At 65.7% G+C, this 19,291-nt stretch overlaps 3 protein-coding genes across 4 annotated transcripts; 2 read left to right on the forward strand and 1 right to left on the reverse strand.

Annotated features, from left to right (window-relative positions):
- The first annotated feature begins 1,391 nt into the window (after positions 1-1,391).
- TJP3 (tight junction protein 3) lies at positions 1,392-10,851 on the forward strand. Of its 2 annotated transcripts, none has more exons than XM_088535060.1 (20): positions 1,392-1,478; positions 3,879-3,935; positions 4,035-4,159; positions 4,270-4,372; positions 4,791-5,244; positions 5,487-5,590; positions 6,463-6,625; positions 6,698-6,788; positions 7,088-7,146; positions 7,255-7,333; positions 7,430-7,586; positions 7,711-7,819; positions 8,238-8,457; positions 8,702-8,898; positions 9,055-9,150; positions 9,392-9,462; positions 9,581-9,892; positions 9,989-10,231; positions 10,399-10,451; positions 10,684-10,851. In XM_088535060.1, exons 2-20 carry the CDS (start codon positions 3,888-3,890, stop codon positions 10,781-10,783), a joined length of 2,784 nt encoding a protein of 927 aa, XP_088391186.1. In that variant the 5' UTR covers positions 1,392-1,478; positions 3,879-3,887; the 3' UTR covers positions 10,784-10,851. The 2 variants fall into 2 exon arrangements, with proteins under 2 accessions (XP_088391186.1, XP_088391187.1); XM_088535061.1 differs by having other exon boundaries at positions 1,393-1,478; positions 7,088-7,124; positions 7,227-7,333; positions 9,989-10,213.
- Positions 10,852-11,911: 1,060 nt separating this feature from the next.
- Positions 11,912-17,150, reverse strand: APBA3 (amyloid beta precursor protein binding family A member 3). Its single transcript, XM_010221779.2, has 10 exons — positions 16,128-17,150; positions 15,736-15,775; positions 15,281-15,426; positions 15,025-15,111; positions 14,270-14,428; positions 13,747-13,926; positions 13,304-13,516; positions 13,084-13,203; positions 12,247-12,387; positions 11,912-12,004 (listed from the first exon to the last, which is right to left on the reverse strand). Exons 1-10 carry the CDS (start codon positions 17,148-17,150, stop codon positions 11,933-11,935), a joined length of 2,181 nt encoding a protein of 726 aa, XP_010220081.2. The 3' UTR covers positions 11,912-11,932.
- A 747-nt stretch (positions 17,151-17,897) lies between these two features.
- On the forward strand, positions 17,898-19,016 carry MRPL54 (mitochondrial ribosomal protein L54). Its single transcript, XM_010221778.2, has 3 exons — positions 17,898-17,982; positions 18,324-18,480; positions 18,863-19,016. The coding sequence occupies exons 1-3, from the start codon at positions 17,898-17,900 to the stop codon at positions 18,993-18,995; spliced, it is 375 nt and encodes a 124-aa protein (XP_010220080.2). The 3' UTR covers positions 18,996-19,016.
- Positions 19,017-19,291: the final 275 nt, after the last annotated feature.

The following is a 19,291-nucleotide window of genomic DNA, read 5'->3' on the forward strand; positions in this document are numbered from 1 at the left end:
CCTTTTACCTCCCGCCGCGTCCGCATCAGCCTCCGGGCTGAGGGCCCCCGCGCCCGCCGCCGCCGCCGGGCCCGCCGCCTCCTCCGGCACGTCCAGCTCCATGGCCGCCCAGGAGGCGCCGGCGGCCGCGGCCCCGGCCCCGGTCGCGCCCGCCGCCCGATGCCGCCGCCGCCGCCGTGGAGGAGCCTGGGAACCGCGCCGAGCCGCCGGCACCATAGAGCGCGGGAGGAACCGCGCCTAGACACTCCCCAGTGCGCCCGTCGACGGAAGTGACGCACGGCCGCTTCCGTCGGAACCTGGCCGCCGCGCAGGGACTAAGCGGCGCCATGGCCGGCGGCGGGGGGAGGAGGGGAACGGCGCGGAGCAGCGAGTGGCGCCTCACGGGGGATAGAGCGGCCGCTTCACCGCGTCCTCTCTAGGCGACTCGGAGGCACCATAGAGCCACGGGGGCGGGGCCTGGCCGTTGCCATGGCAGCGCTCAGCCCGGCGGAGGCCCCGGGCGCCGCCTCGCGGCGGAGGCCGCGGGCCTTGAGGCGCCCCCGGGGCGACCACGACCCTGCCGCGGGGGCCGCCGAGTGTGTGCGGGGCGCCGTGCCCCGGGACAGGGTCCGGGCCCTGGGCAGAGGTGTGGGGGGACCCCAGTGACACGGGTGACCCGAGGGGATGGGGGACACGAGCATGTCCTGAGCGGGGCTCTGGGAAGGGTTTGGCCTCGGCCTCAGCACGTCCAGGAACGATAATGAGGGTGCGTTCACTGCCCCCGGGGCGCTGGAGGCCACGTGCTGGGGCGGGCAGCATGTGCCCTGCAGCCAGGATGAGGCAGACAAGGCGGCTGGAGCCTACCGCCGGGCCTCGGGGAGGCTCCATGACTCCGTCTCAGCAGAGCGGTGGCAGAATCGGCGCCCCGCGTGCTCATGTCTCCGGCTATGCGATGGAGGCTGTTTGGCGGGAGGTTCAGGAGGACGTGGTGCCCCCACCGCTCCCGTGCGTGCGGCTTTGGGGACCTCCTGTGGTCCCGGTACCGGCCTCGCCCGGAAGCGGCTCGGACCAGGACCCGACGCGTGGAGTTGATTCCGGTCACCAAACCTGTGGCAAGGCAGCCTGGCCGAAAGAGGAATGGCCCTGGGCTGGAGCTGAGGTGCGAGGGCAGAGCGGAGGGGCCCAGGAGCACAGGGACGGGCACGGGAAGGGGACAGGGTCCTGGGACCAGGCTGGGGCAGGACTCACTGCACTTGCGGCGCAGCCCGCAGGCTGAGAGGGGTCACGGCCAGCGCTGGGGGGACAGGGACAGTCACCCGGGACCCCCCTGTGCCTGGGAGGCTGCCCAGGGCCTTGTGTCCTCCCACTTGTTCCCTCCTGGCAGGTGGCGCCCGGCCCGCAAAGGGTTACGCAAAGTGCCCGGGAGTGACACGGCTGCCACCAGCCCTGGCGCTTGGCTCCTTCCTGGTGCGATCCCGGCCGGGTTCGGCCACGACTCGGTGAGTGCCGACCTCCAGGCTCTGTTTGGGGACAGGGACGGAGACAAAAGCCTGATTCCCCTAGGGAACTGGCTGCGGTTCATCGCTCCCCAGCATGGTCTGCAGGGACAAGGTGGCTCGGGGACCCTCCTGTCCCCGTTGCAGGGACTGAGCAGGGGCAAGGACCGTGGGGCAGAGCCCGAGGGCTGGTACTGGGGCCCCTGAGGAGGGCCAGGGCACAGCCCCGCTCGGGGTGATGCTGGGAACGAGCGGCGTCACCCTGGGCTTGGGGACCCGGGGCTGGGGCCACTGCCCTGCCCAGGTGCCTGGGGCTGCAGGATGGGCCTCTGTCCTGGCACATCCGCACCCGGGATGGCTCCCACCTTCCCGGCTCCCCTTCCCGGAGCGCGGAGGCCCCGGGGAGGCCGGCATGGCTTGGTGGGGCGCAGTGGGGTGGCTTGGTGGAGATGCCGGGGACTGTTCAAGGAAGCGGGGGCTCCACCCAGCGTGGCAGGGACCGCACGGGGGACACTCCGCGCTGGGACGTGGGGACATTGCCATGGAACCGCTCACGCAGCAGCCGAGTCCCCCCTGGCGGCCCTGGGCAGGAGGTCCTGGTGCTGCATTGGCCGTGGGGCAGAGGCTGCTGGTGCCCCAATAAACCCCCAGTCCCCGGCGTGGCCACAGGTCACCCGCGACGCAGTGAGGTCACCCCGGCCATTTGTCCCAGGCCCATCGCGACCCCTGCGCAGCCTGGCACTCACAGAGCAGCCCTGCAGGTGCCGGGCACGGCAGGGAACGCGGCCCCGGGGCTGCCCTCTCCTGGTGGGGCCATTGCGGCGGGCGCTGGTTTCTGCGGGGAAACCGGCTGAGCCGGCTCCTCCGGCCGCCTCGGGGAGAGCGGGGGCAGCCGCGCGGGACTGCCGTGGCCTGTACCTCGTCCCTGCTGCAGGGCTCGGAGCCCCGCGAGGCGGCAGCGCAGGGGGTTGTGACGGGGTTGCAGTGGGAGCCGGCACGTGGGGGCAGCAGCTGAGCCATCACCCTGGGGGATGCCCAGGGGCTGCTCCAACCCGTGGCTCCTCTTTGTGGTCTGGAGGTGCCCAGGCACCCCATGAGCCTGGGCTGGCACTGGCGCTGCGGCAGCACTGGCCACCTCAGCTGCCTGATCTGCCCCAACCTGACCCACTTCCGTGAGGGCTCTCCTGTTCACTGGCCCGAGTCAAAGCCAGCTCCCAGGCCCCGGTTGGGAGGTCCCTAGGGGCAGCTGGGCGCTGCCTGGGCCAACCTCTTCCCAAACACCCAGGAACGGGTGTGTGGGACCTTCTGGCGCCCAGGGGAACCAGGGCAGGGCAGGTGCCTCGCGGAGGTGGGGCTGGCCCGGGGGCGGGACGCCAGGTAGGGCCACGGCTGCTGCCACCGTCACCACCAGGAGGAAGCCCCAGAGCCGGGCGCCAGACAAAGCGGCAGCTGCCCCGCGCTGCCGCCGGGCCCGGCCCCGCGTCCCCGCCGGTCATGGCCGTGCGCTTCCAGGTGCGTCACCAGCCCCAGCCCCATGGCCTCCTCAGGGGCTCCGCTGCGCGCCGGGGTCCCCAGCTCGCTGCCGCGGCAGCTGCAAGGGCCACGGGATGGGGTCCCAGGGGAGCAGGAAGTACGGGACAAAAGCGCCTGGGGCACAGGCCCCTTGCAGCGAGGCTGAAGGCCACCCCGGGGCCCCCTTGCTCCTCCGCGGCCGGTGTCGTGGGGCACCCGCGTCCCCCTCTGCTTGCTCGGGTGGCTCGTGCTGCTGCAGGGTCTCTTGCTGGCACTGAAGCCCCTTTGCTTGGGGCTCTGCAGCTTCTGGGGTCTTTGCACCTGCCGTGGCCGCTGCGGGCAGTGAGCGGTGGTTGTGCCACCCAGCGCCGTCCTCCCTGTCCCGTCACCTCCCCACAGGGGAGGACCTGGAGGCGTTAGTGGCATTGCGCTGAGCCCGTCGTCTTCCCGGCCCCTTCCCAGCGGCAACTTCATGGCTGCGCCGGGATTCCCTCCACACATGCACGGATAAAACAGGACCCTTCCCGTGTCCCTGCTGCTGGCCCCTTCCCCCTGTGCCGCCCCTGCCCCACGGGCTGTGCTGGGCCCCTTCCCGCTGTTGGGCTGGGCTGTGTTGCGGGGCCGGGGCTGGCTGGGCTCGGCTTGACCCGCCACCGCAGCGGCCTCCCTCGCGCGGCCTGTTCTCCCCGTGCCCAGACAACCCTTGCGATAGAGGCCATAAAGCGGCAGCCACGCTCGTCCCCGCCCCGCGCGGGCTCCACAGCTTTATTAATGTGGTCAAGGTCTGTGCCCAAGCCCGAGGGCGGCTCTGGGCAAGGCACCCGCTGCAGCCCAGCGTGGGGATCCCGCATCCCTCCTCGCGTTCTCCTTGACCTCCCCGTTCCCCGGCAGGTCGCAGCCATGGAGGAGATGACGATCTGGGAGCAGCACACGGTGACGCTAAGCAAGGTGAGCACGGTGGCCGCGGCTGCGCCAGGGGCTGCGGCTCCCTCTCCAGCTCTGCCCGGCTCCCGCTCCCCCTCACGCCTCTCTGCCTGTCTGTGCCAGGACTCTCAGCGAGGCTTTGGCTTCGCTGTCTCCGGAGGCCGGGACCGTCCCAGCAAGACGACAGGGGACACAGCCGTGTTCGTTTCGGATGTGGTGTCTGGGGGACCGGCGGCCGGCCGGCTCCAGTGAGTGTGCAGGATGCAGGGAGAGCGGGATCGCTCCCAGCAACTGGGCGTAGGACGGGCAGCAAATTGTTCCCGTTTGGGTCCAGGCCAGGCCGCGTTTTCCCCCGCAGGCTGAAGGATCACATCGTGATGGTGAATGGCCTTTCCATGGAGAATGTTGCTTCCTCTTTCGCCATCCAGACGCTTAAGACCTGCGGCAAGATCGCCAACATCGTGAGTGTGGCTGTAGCGGGGCATCGCACATGGCGTTGTCTGCTCCCTTCCATTCTGCCGTGTCCGTGCTCGTCTCCCGTGGACATCTTCAGGGTGCCTGATTGAGCAGCTCCACCGTTGGGCCACGTTAAGGGTGACTGACACTGGTTATTGGAGGAACAGCTTCCAGATGGGATTTTCCAGGATGGGAACCCCCCTTCCCTGGTCTGGCCATGGCACCTCCTTGGAGCACAGGGGGCTGCGCCTACTGAGAGGGGCTCCGTGGGTCTCAGGACTGGGTCCCTTCTTGAGCAGCTTCAGACGTCCCTCTGCTCCCCCTCAGCCCTGATTCCCATCATGGGCCTGGAAAAAGCCGCAGAAACATCTCCTGGCAGAGGCAGCTTTATTCACCCGCTGCTCTGCTCCTTTCCACCCGCAGACACTCAAGAGGCCCAGGAAGGTCCAGCTGCCCGTGAGCAAGAGCCGCGAGGCCCCGCGGGGTGACTCGGATGAGGAGCATGACGAGGGCCATGGCGCCGAGGCGGCCCCACGCGTGTCCGGCACCCAGCACTCCCGGGACGACCTGCGCCACAGCCAGGGCTATGACGGGGACTCCTCCAGCGAGAGTTCCGGCCACCACCGGCATGAGCGGCGCCATTCCAAATCGATGTCCCGGAGCCGGCGGCGAAGCCAGGACAGCAGCCATTGGAGGCAGAGTCCGGACAGCGGCTCAGATCATGGGGGTGACCACAGGCACCGCTCCACGAATGGCTTCAGCCCCGACGAGGACACCGACGGGCTGGCCCTGGTGTCCGGCTTCAAGCGGCTGCCGCGCCAGGAGGTGCTGCCGAAGCCAGTCACGTCAGTGCTGGTGAAACGGAGGCAGAGTGAGGGTAGGGCCTTCCCTTTCCCTCTGCCGCCTGAGTCGTGGCCCCTGTGTTCCCTGGGGAGGGGGTGGTGGCTGTGCCCAGCGTCAGGGGGCAGCGTAGGGCGCTGTGCGCCCCAAGCCCCCCCGGCCTCAGCCCAGAGCTCAACTTCGGGGCCGCGAGCGCCTTGGCAGGAGCCGCGTCGGGCTCCATGGTGGTGAGGAGGGGCCGTGTCCGCCTGGCTCCGTCATGGGCTCTCTCTGCTGCAGAGTACGGCCTGAAGCTGGGGAGCCAGCTCTTCATCAAGCACATCTCCGAGGATGGGCTGGCGGCCGAGCGCGGCGGCCTGCGGGAGGGAGACCTCATCCTGAAGGTACCAGCGCCTGGCGGGGCCAGTGTTGGCGGGGGGATATCGGCCTCTCCCGACCCTTGCTGGCAGCTCGGTGGAGCTCTCGGGCTGAGCAGCGAGCAGGGAAGGAAAGGATGGGCCAAAGGGCTGTTTTCCTCGGCTGGAATGCCAGCTTACCTGGAGGACTCCCCATCTGGTGCCCGCATCTGTGGCTGCACGGGGGCCTTGGGGAGCTGCTCAGCTGCGCCGGCTCCCACGGGGTCCCGTCGCAGCATGCGCGGAGCAGCTGACGAGAGGAGCTCGGATGTTCAGGGTGTGTCAGGCCAGTGATTAGATGAAAGGTATTTGGGGAAGATAAAACAGAGGGCTGCGCACGAATGGGCCAGGTGGCCCCATGGCCATGTGGGAGCAGGGACCGAAGGGGCTCAGGCTGACAGGGATTACACTCTGGCCCAGCCCAACTGAAAGAACCTAGGGGCAACTCGGGGAGACCAGGACCCCCCCACCCATGTGAGCCTGACTCTCACTGGCACTAGTTCAGTGCGTTGGAAAAACAGCACTGAGCAAAGGTTAAAGTAAAACTGAGCTTAAAATAGCATCCGAGCAGGGCCCTGCGGCTCCTGTCCCCATGTGGTGCCATCTGGCCAAATGAGGGGATTCAGCGACCTTGCTCCGTTGGTTTCTGTTTGCACACGGATGAGGCCTCGCAGGGAGGCAGCTGGGAAAGGGGACAGATCCCAACGTGCAGAGCCAGGGGAGCGGGAGGCAGGAGGGCACAGACGGGACCTGCTGAGCTGCAGCTGAGGGTCCTGCCACGGCAGCTCCTGGATGAGCAGAGTTATTCCCAAGAGACAGCTTCCCCATGAGCAAACACCCTCCTGTGTCCTCCTCTCCAGATCAACGGGGTGGCCAGTGAGAACATGTCCCTGGCTGATACCCAGCAACTCATTGAGTGCACGGAGGGGATCCTGACCCTGCTCGTCCTCCGGGACCACCGGCAGTTCCTGGTCAACATTCCTGACCTGGCAGACAGCCACAGTGGCAGCTCCCACATGGATGGTAAGGGCACACGGCAACGAGGCCCAGAGCCCAATACACAGCACAGGGGACTAACGTGTCTCATCACCGCAGACATTTCTGACATCGGCTCTGAACTGTCCCATCCACCATCTCCTGTGAGCTCCCCACCACCTGCAGCTGCCACCAGGATGAATTCACCACCGTAAGCTGCCTTGCGTCCTGCCCCTCTGCTTGCCCATGAACTTGCCTTCTCCCCATCGATCACCGAGTCCCCCCGTGCTTCCTGCCAGTCTGGAGGCGACGCTTCCCCGGGGTTCCCCTCTGCTGGTGGCCAGAGCTGGTTCACGCTGGAAGTGGGACTGCGTTTCGGTGCCCAGCCGAAGCTGGAGCTGCTGGGCACTAACTGGCCCTGCTGTCCCTGCTCCTGGCACTGCAGGCACAGCCTGTCTGTGCTGAGCCACCACCTGTGATCTACCTAACGCTGTCCTGACTTTGTTCCAGAGAAAGGAGACGGACAAAGAGGGACCCTGACACAAATGCAGCCGATGCGCCAGACCCTGGTAAGTGAATCCTGATCGAGTTGTGTGGAGCCCCTCTCCAAATACACCCGCCAGGGCTGTGTAGGTCTCTGCCCAGTGAGTGGCACAGCCAACCCTGTCTCACCACAGACCTGCTGGGCGCTGCGGAGGAGGATGGTCCCCACAGCCACTACACCAGCCCTGCTGCCCGGGCTGCCAGCACGGAGGGGTAACGGCCCCGCAAGGGGTGGCAGGGACAGGCTGGGCTCGTGGAGCTGCTGCCACTGCCTCGCTGCCAGGCTGAGCATGGCCTTCCCACTGGCAGGTACAGTCCCGACGCCAGGGTCGTGCGCTTTGTGAAGGCAAAGAGCATCGGGCTGCGCCTGGCTGGTGGCAACGACGTGGGCATCTTTGTGTCGGGCGTGCAGGAGGGCAGCCCGTCTGACAGCCAGGGCATCCAGGAAGGGGACCAGATCCTGCAGGTACCTGCAGCAGGGCCCCGTGGCAGCGGTTCCCTCTCCTGCCCTGCTGCGAGGGTTCCCTGGGCGCTGCCGTCCTGGGGCTGCTGCTGCCCTGCTGCTCTGCGAGTGCTTTCCTCCCGGGCAGGTGAACGACGTGCGGTTCCAGAACGTGACGCGCGAGGAGGCTGTGCAGTATCTCGTGAGCCTGCCCCCGGGCGAAGAGGTCACGCTGCAAACCCAGAGGAAGCAGGACAGTGAGTGACTGAGCTGTGTCTCTGTCCTCCGTCTCTCCCGACAAGCATCGGACCTGCTGAATTCCCCAGGACTCTTCCTTCCCTGCAAACATGGTCCTTCTTCCCTACACCCTCCTCTTCCTCCTGAGAGGTGATGGGAGGGAACCAGGCCCTCCCAGGGCTGATTATGCCTTGAGTCCTGTAGCATGGGGCTTCCTGGCACCCCCGGCTCAGCCTGGAGCCACCCATGTGTGCTGGGGAGGGGGGTTGAATTCTGCTGCTACCAGCAAGGCGGGGAGGAAATGGAGCCTCCAACACCCTCCTTGCAGTGAGGGCTGCTCTGGAGGCTTCTGGCCAGCTCAGCTTCTATCCAAATCCTTCCAGCACCCCCAAATTCCTCCCGAGCCACCTCTTCCCCTAATGGTTCCTTGGGCTCCAGTTTACAGGAAGATGATCTCATCCAACGTGGGCGACTCGTTCTACATCCGGACCCACTTTGACTTCGAGAAGGACACTCCGTCGGGGCTCAGCTTCGTCCGCGGTGATGTCTTCCATGTGCTAGACACCATGTACCGGGGCAAGCTGGGCAACTGGCTGGCTGTGCGCATGGGCAAGGACCTGCAGGAGCTGGACAAGGGCATCATCCCCAACCAGAGCAGGTAGGGAAGCAGCCAGGAGCAGAGGCAGGGAAAGGCTCCTCAGTGCTGGGCAGGGACCCAGGTGATGGTCCCACTAAGGTGTAGGGCTCCACTAAGGTGGAGTTGCAGCTGGAAGTGTGAGCTGGTAAAATCCCTTCTCAGCGCCCAGAGGGAGACAGGGCAATTCCACTGCCCTGCTCCCTGGGGAGAAATGCAGTAGGGATAAATGCAGAGGCCCAGGGCCCTGAGCCCTCTCCCATCCCAGGGCTGAGCAGATCGCCAGCCTGGAACCCGCACTGAAAGCCACGGCTGGTGCCAATCCCTCCGGAGCACGCGCTGAGTTTTGGAAGCTGCGGGGTCTGCGGGGAGCCAAGAAGATGCTGCAGAAGAGCCGGGAGGACTTGTCTGCCCTCACGAAGCAGGGCCGCTACCCCCCGTACGAGCGGGTGGTCATGAAGGAAGGTGAGTGGCCGTCCAAGGGCACCAGTGCCTCTGTCCTCATCCTCCTGTGCTGTGAGCGACTGCAGTCCTACGGGCACCTCGGGGTGGAGGCCCAGCCACCGGTGTGGTGCAAACCCTGCCCCTATTCCCCCAAGACAGCCTCTGTTCTCTCCACAGCCAGTTTCAAGCGGCCCGTGGTGATTCTGGGCCCCATCACAGACATTGCCATGCAGAAGCTGAGCACAGAGTGCCCCCAGCTATTTGAGATTGCTCGTAAGTGCCCTCCGCTGTGGGGTGACACCTCTTCAGAGGCTGGAGCTCCCATGCCCAGGCCTGCAGGTGCCTCTTTACTGAGGGCCCTGTCCTGCTCTTTCCTCAGCGTCTCCCCAGAACCCCCCTCCTTGTTTTCCCTCTCTGCACTTCCTTGGGCCTGGGCATGGCCAGATCCAGCCCAGGGCCATGGGGGATGTCACATCTGCTGCAGCCCCTCATGCCACATCTCCTTATCCCACAGAGAGCGTGCCCCGGGATGGGGCATCGTCCAAGGTCATCAAGCTGGACTCGGTGCGGCTGATTGCAGAAAAGGTGAGAGCCTGAGCGCGCCTCGTGGCGTTCCGGGCGCCAAACAGGCCCGGCGTGGGGCGGACCTCTAGGGAATGCTGCCTCCGTCCCTGCTCACAACGGGGCTGCTCCCCTGCCCCAGGGCAAGCACGCGCTGCTGGACATCACCCCCTCAGCCGTGGAGCGCCTCAACTACGTGCAGTATTACCCCGTGGTGGTGTTCTGCGAGCCCGAGAGCCGCCAGGGCATCAAGGCCATGCGCCAGTGGCTGGCGCCCGACTCCAAGAAGAGCTCGCGGCGCCTCTGCGCGCAGGCCAGCAAGATGAGGAAGTACTGCAGCCACCTCTTCACCGCCACCATCGCCCTCCGCGGCAGCGGCAACGCTTGGTACCAAGAGCTCAAGGACATCATCAAGATGCAGCAGAACCAGCCCATATGGACGGCGGAGGAGCAGGTATGTGGCAGTGGGGACGCTGGGGCGAGGCCTGTGGGGCAGGGTCTGTCCCCACGGCGCCCAAGGTCCTGGTTTCTGCTCGTCTCCCTCCTGCAGGTGGACGTGGGAGTAGAAGAGAGCCTGGACATGCTGAATCCGTCGAGTGCAGCCACCTCTGGCTACCTGACCTGTGACAGCCACGCCACCAGCGACTACGACGACACGGACGGCGAGACAGGCCCCTACACTGATGGCGAGGCAGAGGATGACTATGACCAGCCCGCGCTAGCCCGCTCCTCCGAGCCAGCGGAGCCATTCCAAGCAAACAGCCTGATGGAGCAGGCGCATCTCCCTGCGCCAGTACGAGGGGCTGGGGAGGGACAGAGGGTGGCCCTGAGCTCTGCTACAGAGGCAATTTCTATCCTGTGGGGGCACAGAGAGGAGCAGGGCCAGCTGTGCCCAGCGCCGCTACCTCTCCAGAGCTCAGCTCCACTGCCTCCAATCCCAGTCTCTCCTGTCTTCAACAGTTCATAGAGGAGCAGCCACAGGGCCAGCGGAGACAGCACTACGACAGCATCAGGTACCCTGTGTGCCAGGACGCCCGGGAGTTAATGTGCCCCTCCTGCCCCTGCAGCATCCCTGGTGGCACCTAGGGAGGGGACATTGCTGGGCCTGGCATGGTCCTGCCCCCAGCTCCGGGAGCTGTTGGCTCCTGCTCTGCCCAGCCTAGCCTGTGCTGTGGGGACAGGGGCTGCCCCCGTCCTGCTCAGGCTGCAGTGGCATCACGGGAGTTTCTCACCCTATTTCCCTAGGGAATACGAGCGCGATGCCGTCAGGAAGAGGTTCACACGGGCCCGGGATGACTCGGACGAGGACGATGGCTACGAGTGGGGCCCGGCTACAGACGTGTAGCAGGGCAGGCCAAGCACCACTCTGCGACCTCCGATGGGCACTGGGCCCCTTGGGCAGCCCTGCAGCAGCCTGGGGAGCCTGTTCAAGTGACAACCCAGGCGGTGTCACCTGCCCTCCTGCAACTGCTGCAGCGATAACCACCCAGCACCTCCGAGTGCCTCTGTCCTTTCCAGCCCCAGCTCTGCCTCTGCTGCTGCAATAAAGAGGCCATTTCCACTAGCACAGGCTCCTTGGCTCCTTCCTCGTGTGCTGGGTGGCAGCAGGCAGGGGAGCTGGCACCTGGGCTCATGGAGAACCGGGGCTGCATCTGCTGCCATGCGGAGCTTCCTCCCTGCCTCCGCCTGGTCCACAAACGCAGTCTCCAGCAGCATCTCCCCAGACTTTTATTTTTGCATCAACCAAGCACCCGCGCAAAGCGGCGGGGGCAGCACTGCCCCAGCAACACAGGTCCAGGGAAAGAGCCAGGGAAGAGGTGGCCTTGGCAGGGGACTCACGTCACCCTCTGGGACAAGAGCAGTGCCCCCGTCCCTCTCACTGCGCGGAGGGACAGCCCCGAGGGTGGCACTGGGGGCACCAGGCTGTGGTGCAGAGGGGTTGAAGGCATGGCCAGGGAGGCAGAGGTAGTTTTCCAGCTCAGTACAACAGATCTAGTGGGGAGGGGACGCAGAGGCTGGGGCCCTGCTCCAGGTAAGGCTGAGGGTGAGAAGTACCAGCTTGTGCATCAGGCTGCAGCTCTGGAGAGCCAAGCTGGGGGTGCCCGTGCGTGGCACCAGGCCCTGATGAGCTGCAGGAGTTGTGCCCAGCACCGTCCCTTTACCGGGAAAGGCACCATCGGTGAGAGCAGAGCCCGGGGGGGCGAGGGTAGCGCGTCCTGCCGGGTGCCCCTCGCCTTGTGCCCGCGCTGAGGGGAGGGCAGCGCAGAGCAGTGGGCCAGGCGCCGGGCGGCTGCAGGAGGGGCGAAGGCAGGCGGGGGAGAAGGGACACGGGCCCAAACCCCGCTCGGGCCTCGGGCTCTCCAAGCCTCCCACCCAGTCCTGAGTAAAACAGAGAGGGACAGGACTGGGCCCTGCCAGGGGCGGCGCTACCCGCACGGCCCCACACTCCCTCCTGGCCGGATGCGGGCAGGGCTGCCACGGCGCCGGCAGCGGCTCACAGGAAGACGGGCTGCTCCTGCCCCGTCAGCAGGCGGTACGTGGAGGCCGGCATCGTCTTGATGTGCACCTAAGGTAGAGGCACCAGCTTAGCCCCAAGCACCACCTGCTACCCCGGGGTTCGGGCAGGCGGAACGTCCCTCGCCCTAAAGCAGGTTTTGCAGACAGGCTGATCCAGCCCAAACATCCCCACGCTGGCAACATGGACAAGGGTGCGAGCGTGTCCAGGTGTCCCTGGATGCCGTGGGGGCAGTCGCAGGGAACACAGGGACACAGGAGCCCCAGCTGCCGCCCAGCCTGGGCCCTGCTCACCTCGCTGACAGCCTGAGTGAGGATCTGGATGATCTTCTCATGTGGCGTTGCCACCACGCTCTGCCCATTGATCTCGATGATGCGGTGCCCCACGCGTATGCCACCTTTTTCCGCGATGCCACCGCGCATCAGGCTGCAGATCTGGAGAGCAGGGCAAGCTGCTGAGAGCCAAGCAATTCCCGCAGTCCAGGGCTGCGCTCAGCCGCCGCAGGAGCCCCGGCACCCAGGCAGGCTCCTTTCAAGAGCTCTGGGCACAGGGGCCACCTCCTCCAGCCCAAGGCGCCCAGCACAAGTGGGGAACCCACCCTGCTCACACCCTGCGCAGTTCCCCTCATCTAGCCCTTGAGGACAGCAGCGGGTCCCACGTGTCTTTGGAGTAAAATGATGTCTCCCATGGCACAGCTGGCACCAATGGGTGCCCTGCGCAGCAGTGTCTTCCGCTCCCACCCACCGTCTCCTCCACTCATGCCCAGAACCTTCTTCCTCCGCCTTTCCTGGGCTTGTCCAAAGCAGTCACTGCAGAGCCCAGAGCAGGGAGTGGTGCTGGGACAGTGACAAATGTCACTAAGGACACCCAAACACAACAAAGAAATTCCCCACCCCCAAGGCAAACAGCTAAGCAGGACCGGGGAGATAAACCTGACTGCAGGAGAGCTACGAGGGCCCTTTGCCAGGACTCAGCTCGGTGCCAGGACGGCCACGGAAGAGCGAGGAGCACGGAAGCAGCTGGCTTGTCCTGGCACCGCTAGCCAGGACCGCATCTCCCTCTGTCAAAGCAACCGCTCAAGCCCCTGGCAACCCCGCTCTGGCCATGGCCTGTCCGCCCCAGGCGCTTACCACGCCATTCTCGACGCAGAAGCCCAGCTGGTACTTGGAGTCGGGGCGCCGGATAACAGCTGTGGTGACAGGGGGACAGTGTACTATGTTCAGTGTCACCTCTGTCTGGTGCTTCAGCTCCTAAGAAGGAGGAAGGACGAGCATGAGAGCCTGGGGAGGCTGCAGGGGGGCGACGCGGTGACGCTGCTCACAGGAGGGGTGGCTGATGGCCCCTGCTCACCCGGATGATGCTCTGGCAGGTGGTGAGGGGCAGCCCCACCAGACTCGTCCCGTTGACGGACATGAGGCGGTCCCCGATGCTCAGTTCGCCGGACTTCTCCGCAGGGCCCCCGTGCATGAGGTTGGCGATGACCACGGTGGGCACGATGGAGCCCCAGCCTGACTCCACGATGGCAATGCCCAGGACCTCCCCCTTTTGCTTCCGGATGCAGACCTGGCAGGACACAGACATGTCACAGGCGCCAGCAGGAGCAGCCTGGGCCTTGGCCATCTGTCCCGGCTTCCACATGGGGGTCCTGTGCCCCAAGCCAGCTGGGATTGGGAACCCAGGTACTCAGTCGGCAGCCACCACAGTTGCTCAAAGAGCCACGTGGGGAGACAGGGAGGACCTGGCAGGCACTGTCCTGTGCCCATGCCAACCCACCCCTCCAAAGCTGCTCTTACATCCTTGCAGTTCTCCTGCCTGGAGAAGTGGGTGAGCTCCGCGTTGTAGTGCTCCTGGTCCTCCAGGGCATGGCTGTACTGCCGAGGGCTCAGCTCGCTTGGGTCGATGCTGTTGGCCTCCAGGAAGCGCTGGTAGGCCACGCCGAAGGCCTGGCCAATGGCCTGTGCGATAACCTGCGCCTAGGGAGGAGAAGGCGTTTGTGCCAATGGCTCTGGATCAGGGTGCCGTGGCCAAATTCAATGCAGAAGCAGCTGGATGGATGGAATAGTCTGGAAACTCCCAGCTCCTTCCCTACCTGGCCAGGCCTCTCCATGCACAGATCCCCCTTCTCCAGCTGAGCCCTCTATGTGGATAGGGTGTCTGTGAGGGCACCTTCCCCTTCCTTGTGCCCATCCCCTGGGTGCGGTGTCGGCACAGGGTAGCCCAGCTGCCTCCGCAGAGACCCGGGGCTCCCAGTTAGGACACTGCTATAGCAGAGCAGGACCCCACCGCCCCCTCCCGCGGGCTCAAGTGCGGCCTCACATCAGCGGAGTGGAAGACATGGCAGATCATCTTGTAGAGCCGCTTCTGCTCCGCAGCCTCCACCTGCCGGGGCAGTTTCCGTCGCGCCATGAGCACTACAAGGGAGCCGATGTCAGCGATGTAGGAGATGGTCTGCAGGGAGTGATCCATCATGGCCTCCTGGCAAGGGGGACAAGGATGGAACAATGTCCAACCCTCCTGGCTTGACGGGCATCATGGGCAGCCCAAGAGCCGGCCAGGCACTCTGCAAACAGGGAAGAGTTTGTGTTCAGTCTGATTCAAATGCCGGCTCTACCAGCGAACAACTCCGCACAAATGCGGAGCACACTCCTGGGAGAAACCATGTCTGTGTTAAGACACAAGCAGCTCCTTCAACCGATGGCTCATCTGCATCTCTGCCAGGGGACAATAGAGCCTTTACCTCTTACTGTAAAGAATAAATTTATTCTGCACAGACAAACCTGCAGAAACGTCAAGATTAGCTTCCCCTGAGCTGGACCTGGCAGCCTAGCTGTGCCTGCATGGTTCAGCTTGAACGAAAAGGGCCACGCAGCCACGAGGATAGCCAAAGGACGCACAAAACACCTGCACAGGCGGGAGGCCTGCAGTGACACATCTGCTCCTGGCTTACTGCCCTTGCCCACGGGCCATGACCCACCTGCGTGGGCCCACATGGGCACCAGGGTGAAGTACCCAGGTCCACAGAAAGGTTTCAGCAGCCCCAGCGCAACACAGCTACCCTTGCTCCCGCTCACCTGGGTGTCAGCTGTGAGCACCTTGATCCTTTGTGTGGAGACAAACAAGTCCACCTCCGTCATGGGCTGGGACTCCCCCTCTGGTGCCTGCAGGGTGAAGTGTCCAGGCAAGGTTACTGCTGCTGCAGAAGTCCTGGGCTCCTGCTCCACTTCTGCAGAGAGCTGGGAAAAGCCCTCCCTGCAGCCCCCAGGCCTGAACGCTGCCTGATGCCCACAAGGGGCTGAGCTGTGGCTGAGCTGTGGCAACCAACCTCACCTTGATCCTGTCCACAGCCTCTTGGGCCTGTGCCATGCGGACAGTGGTGGGGGGGTTCCTCTCTGAGACAAGCTGTGTGGAGCCCAGGTACTTTGCCCCGAAGATCACACCATCCAGCAGATCCTCCGGGTCACAGGGGCCTGGAACTGAGGCATCAGGAGGGATTAAGCAGTGGAAAATGCCCTCAGGGCACACCTGGATCCCTGCCATACACCCCACAAAGCAGGAGTGGGGTTTGAACCAGCCTCTGGAGCGGGCAGCCCCTCCTGCCCCCCAAAGAAGTAGCTCCTCTGCCCCTAGAGAAGCCCCTTTTCCAGCCTGGCTGGAGAGCTGGGCGCTCCCTCCCTGCTGGGGATCCCGGACACCAGCCACCCCTGAGACTAACACTCAGAGCAGGGGCAGGAGGGGTCACGATTTCTATTTCTGTTTCTTATTCTAGCAGAGAAACAACTCACCGTCTCTGAAGGCTGGACGAGAGGATAGGAATTCCTTATTCTGCAAAGCAACAGGAGGGTAGGTGAGAGCCTGGAGGGGAGCCTGGACATTTTCAGCCTCCAACCAGGGTGTTTGGGTGAAGGTGCCAAGCCCTGGCACTGCTGTGACCAGACTCCTGAGCCACACAGTGACCAGGGCCTGGTCTGTTTCCCAAAGGATGCAAAGATCGCATGGGAATGCGAGTGCATCCAGCACCCCTGGAGCAGCTGCATCCTGCAGCCAGTACTGGGGATCTTCGATGGGCCCCCCTGCCCAGCAGTGCAAGGCCCAGGAGGACCCTTGCTGCCCTCTGCCCCACGCAGAGCGCAGGGACACGTCCCAGCTTGCTGCCACCCCGCGTCCCCGCACTCACGGCCGGGCTGCCTTGGGGCAGCTGCTCTGCCTCCTGGGCAGGGGCAGGGGACAGGGCCACCCACGCTGGCTCCGGGCAGCCGTCCTGGTCGTCCTCGCAGGTGGAGCTGACCTCGCAGAGCCCCTCTCCATAACACCAGTCCGCAGAACACCCTTCCTCCGAGCTCCGCAGCCTGCCCGGCACTTCAGGGGCATCCAGAGTGGCCGGTTTCTCCAGATCCTGCAGTCTGTCCAGGTTGGTGCCAGCCAGGACATCAGAGTGGGCCAGGGGTGTCTCGGAAGGGGCCTCCGGCAGCCCCCCATCATAGCGCAGGAGGCTCAGCAAGTCCTCCCGCTCGGCCTCGGCAAAGAGCAGCCCATGGCAAGGCCGGGAACAGGCCGTGTGCTGAGCGCAGCAGGGCCGCGTCTCCAGGCCCCTGCCCGTGGCCACGTGCAGCGGGCAGGGCCGGCACTTGCCGCGGCACTGCCGGTAGCCTCGCGGGCTCCGTGTGTCCGTTGGAGCGGCGGCTGAGGAGAGCGGCGCTCCCTGCTCTGAGGCGGCGCGCGGGCTCGTGTCGAGGGTCCGTAGCTGGGCCAGCAGGCCCTGCAGCTCCGAGGGCTCGTCCTCCGCGTTCTCCTTGTCCAGCTCCATGCCCGCCAGGTCGCCGCTGCTGGGGGCGCAGGGAGGCTCCGTGTGCTGCGAGGTGCTCCCTGCACGCGACTTCCAGCCATCCGCCTCTTCTGTCTCTCTTCCCAAATCCCAGCAAAGCTCCACTTGTGCATCCCCACCACCTGCAGGATCCAGAGCCACCAGGATTGTCCCCGAGTCCCTCTGCTCAGTCTTGGGGAGAGGCTGGTCCCGCTCGGAGCCGGGACAGAGGGTGCTCAAGGGGGGTTCCCCCGGCTGCGTGTCACACTTGGGGACACTGGGCCGTGCCGTGGGCCTGTCCTCCTCCGTGTCCATGGCTGGCGGCTCCATGGTGTCATCGCTGCTGAAACTGGGGGCCACTGGGGCGTCCACTTGGAAATCCATGGTGCTCTCCATGGCCTGGGCGGGCTGCGCTGCCCTGGGGGGACAGAGGGGCTGCAGGGGGGGGCAAAGAGGAGCTGGGGGGGTGAAGAGGGGACTAAGTGGGGAGTGAAGAGGGGCTGGTGAAGGGAGACCTGAGGGGGGTTGCAGACGGGCTGGAGGGACTGAAAAGGCACTGGAGGGGCTAGAGCAGGTTAAGGGGGTGCAGAGGACCAGAGCAGTGGGCTGCAGAGCAGCCAGGGAGCCACAGAGGGTCCGGGGCGTGCAGGGAGAGCCGGGGGGGGGCTGCGGGGGAGGTGGGGGTTGAAGTGGGGCTGGGAAGCAGCGAGGGGCTGAACACGGAGGGCTGCGGGAGTTAAAACGGGGCTGGGGGCGGGGCAGGGGGCGCGGGGAAGCCGAGGACCGGCGGGGACCACGGCGGGGGTGGCGGCGAGCGGAGGGACCCAGGACGCGACCTGGCCCCCCGGGCTGCACCGCACCGCACCGCACCGCGCCGCGCCGGGCCGTGCCGCGCTGTGCCGAGCTGCACGGGGCTGTGCCGCACTGTACCGGGCTGTCCCGGGCTGCGCCGCGCCGCACCGTGCCGTGCCGCCCTGTACCGGGCTGCACGAGGCTGTACCGCGCTGTACCGGGCCGTGCCGCGCCGTGCCGGACCAGGCCGCAGCGGACCGGGCCGCGCTGGGCCGGGGGGTCTCGCTGCCGGGCAGCGCCGGCGCTTCCGGGCGCCGCCGCCGCGCACGCGCCGCACCGCCCCGCGCCGCCATGGCCGCCCGCGCGCTGCTCCGCGCGCTGCGCCCCGCGCTGCGCCCCGCGCCCGGCCCGGCCCGCGGCTACGCCAAGAAACCGGGTGAGCGCGGCCAGCCCCGACACCGGCACCGGCGCCCGGCCCGGGCTCGCCCCAGGCCACTCGTCCCGGTCTCCCCCGTGTCCCCCATGTCTGTGCTCCACCTTGTCCCTTGTGTCCTGCTTCTTTGTGCCCTCCCAATGTCCCCCATGCCCCGCTTCACCTTGTCCCCCATGTCCCTCTCCATTTTGTCCCCTATGTCTCCCTCCGCTTTGTCCCCTGTGTCTCCTGTGCCCCACTCTGCTTTGCCCCAGGGTCCCCTGTGTCCTGCTCAGCCGTGTCCCCCATGGCCGGCCCCATGGCTGACCCCGCTCCTGTCCCTGACCCTTTCCTTGTCCCCGCAGCTGGCAAGACCAAAGGCAAGAGCATGGCCAAGGAGGAGGTGACAGGCCCTCCCGTGTGCACTGACCCCGTGCTGCTCACCACCTATGCCATGGGCGTCAACATCTACAAGGAGGGCCCCGAGGTGGCTCTGAAGCCCGACTCCGAGTATCCCGACTGGTGAGTCCTGGAAGGGCACCCAGACCTGGAGCTGGGATGGCCAGCAGCTGATGGACCTGGATGTCCTGGTGCTGGCCTGAAGGGTCATCTCTGCAAGACACCATGCTCTTAGAAGGTCCCATAAGTGGCTTGCTGGGGTGCTCATCCTGCAAAGTGTCCTCTGTAGCCATGCAGGTGAGTTTCTGGGCAAGGCGGCACCGTTCCAGGCCTGGAGACGCAGGCGGGTGTAGGAGATGGGAGCTGCTCCCCATCCCAGGAGGAGGATGCGAAGAGGAGGAGCAAGTTGTGCTGTGGTGGACCCTGGGCACCTCATCGCGCACAGTCATGACTTTGTCCTCTGCCTGTCCCCTTCCAATGTCACTCATTCTTTGTTCACTCCCAGGCTCTTTAAGATCAACCTGAATCCCCCCAAGAAGCTGGAGGAGATGGACCCCGAATCGCTGGAATACTGGAGGCGCCTGCGGAAGTACGACACGTGGCGCCGCAACAAGCTCAGGAAGGGCAGGAAGTTCTAGGCCTGGGCCCAGCCATCCCCTGGGAGCTGCGTGGATGGCACCGGGCTGAGCTGCCTTCCCCTGCTCTCAGTCTCTTATTCTTTCTAAAAACAGAATAAATCTGTGGCTGTGCTGATGTCTGTTCCCTCCGGCAGCTGGGGCGAGTGCAGACACCCTGCGAGTGTCCTGCGTGTCCCACCTCAGTGTCCGGTGCCTGCCCCTGGCGTGTGCGTCGCATCCTGCACTGAGGATCAGCTGATGGCATTTGCCACTAGCTGATGGGGTCCCTTGCTGTGGGTTACCTGTAGGCCACAAGC

This window comes from Tinamus guttatus, unplaced genomic scaffold (genome assembly GCF_059628265.1).
Source record: "Tinamus guttatus ecotype Peru unplaced genomic scaffold, ASM5962826v1 Tinamus_guttatus_pri_ptg000610l, whole genome shotgun sequence".
NCBI lineage: Eukaryota > Metazoa > Chordata > Aves > Tinamiformes > Tinamidae > Tinamus > Tinamus guttatus.

Coding starts and splice junctions, on each gene's coding strand:
- APBA3 (XM_010221779.2), bottom strand. CDS start 17,150: ATGGAGAGCACCATGGATTTCCAAGTGGACGCCCCAGTGGCCCCCAGT. Junction 15,427..15,735: donor TCGTCCAGCCTTCAGAGACG/GTGAGTTGTTTC, acceptor CTGATGCCTCAG/TTCCAGGCCCCTGTGACCCG. Junction 15,112..15,280: donor AGGCTGTGGACAGGATCAAG/GTGAGGTTGGTT, acceptor TTCACCCTGCAG/GCACCAGAGGGGGAGTCCCA.
- MRPL54 (XM_010221778.2), top strand. CDS start 17,898: ATGGCCGCCCGCGCGCTGCTCCGCGCGCTGCGCCCCGCGCTGCGCCCC. Junction 17,983..18,323: donor CGGCTACGCCAAGAAACCGG/GTGAGCGCGGCC, acceptor TTGTCCCCGCAG/CTGGCAAGACCAAAGGCAAG. Junction 18,481..18,862: donor GACTCCGAGTATCCCGACTG/GTGAGTCCTGGA, acceptor GTTCACTCCCAG/GCTCTTTAAGATCAACCTGA.
- TJP3 (XM_088535060.1), top strand. CDS start 3,888: ATGGAGGAGATGACGATCTGGGAGCAGCACACGGTGACGCTAAGCAAG. Junction 5,245..5,486: donor GAAACGGAGGCAGAGTGAGG/GTAGGGCCTTCC, acceptor TCTCTGCTGCAG/AGTACGGCCTGAAGCTGGGG. Junction 9,151..9,391: donor CCAGCTATTTGAGATTGCTC/GTAAGTGCCCTC, acceptor CTTATCCCACAG/AGAGCGTGCCCCGGGATGGG.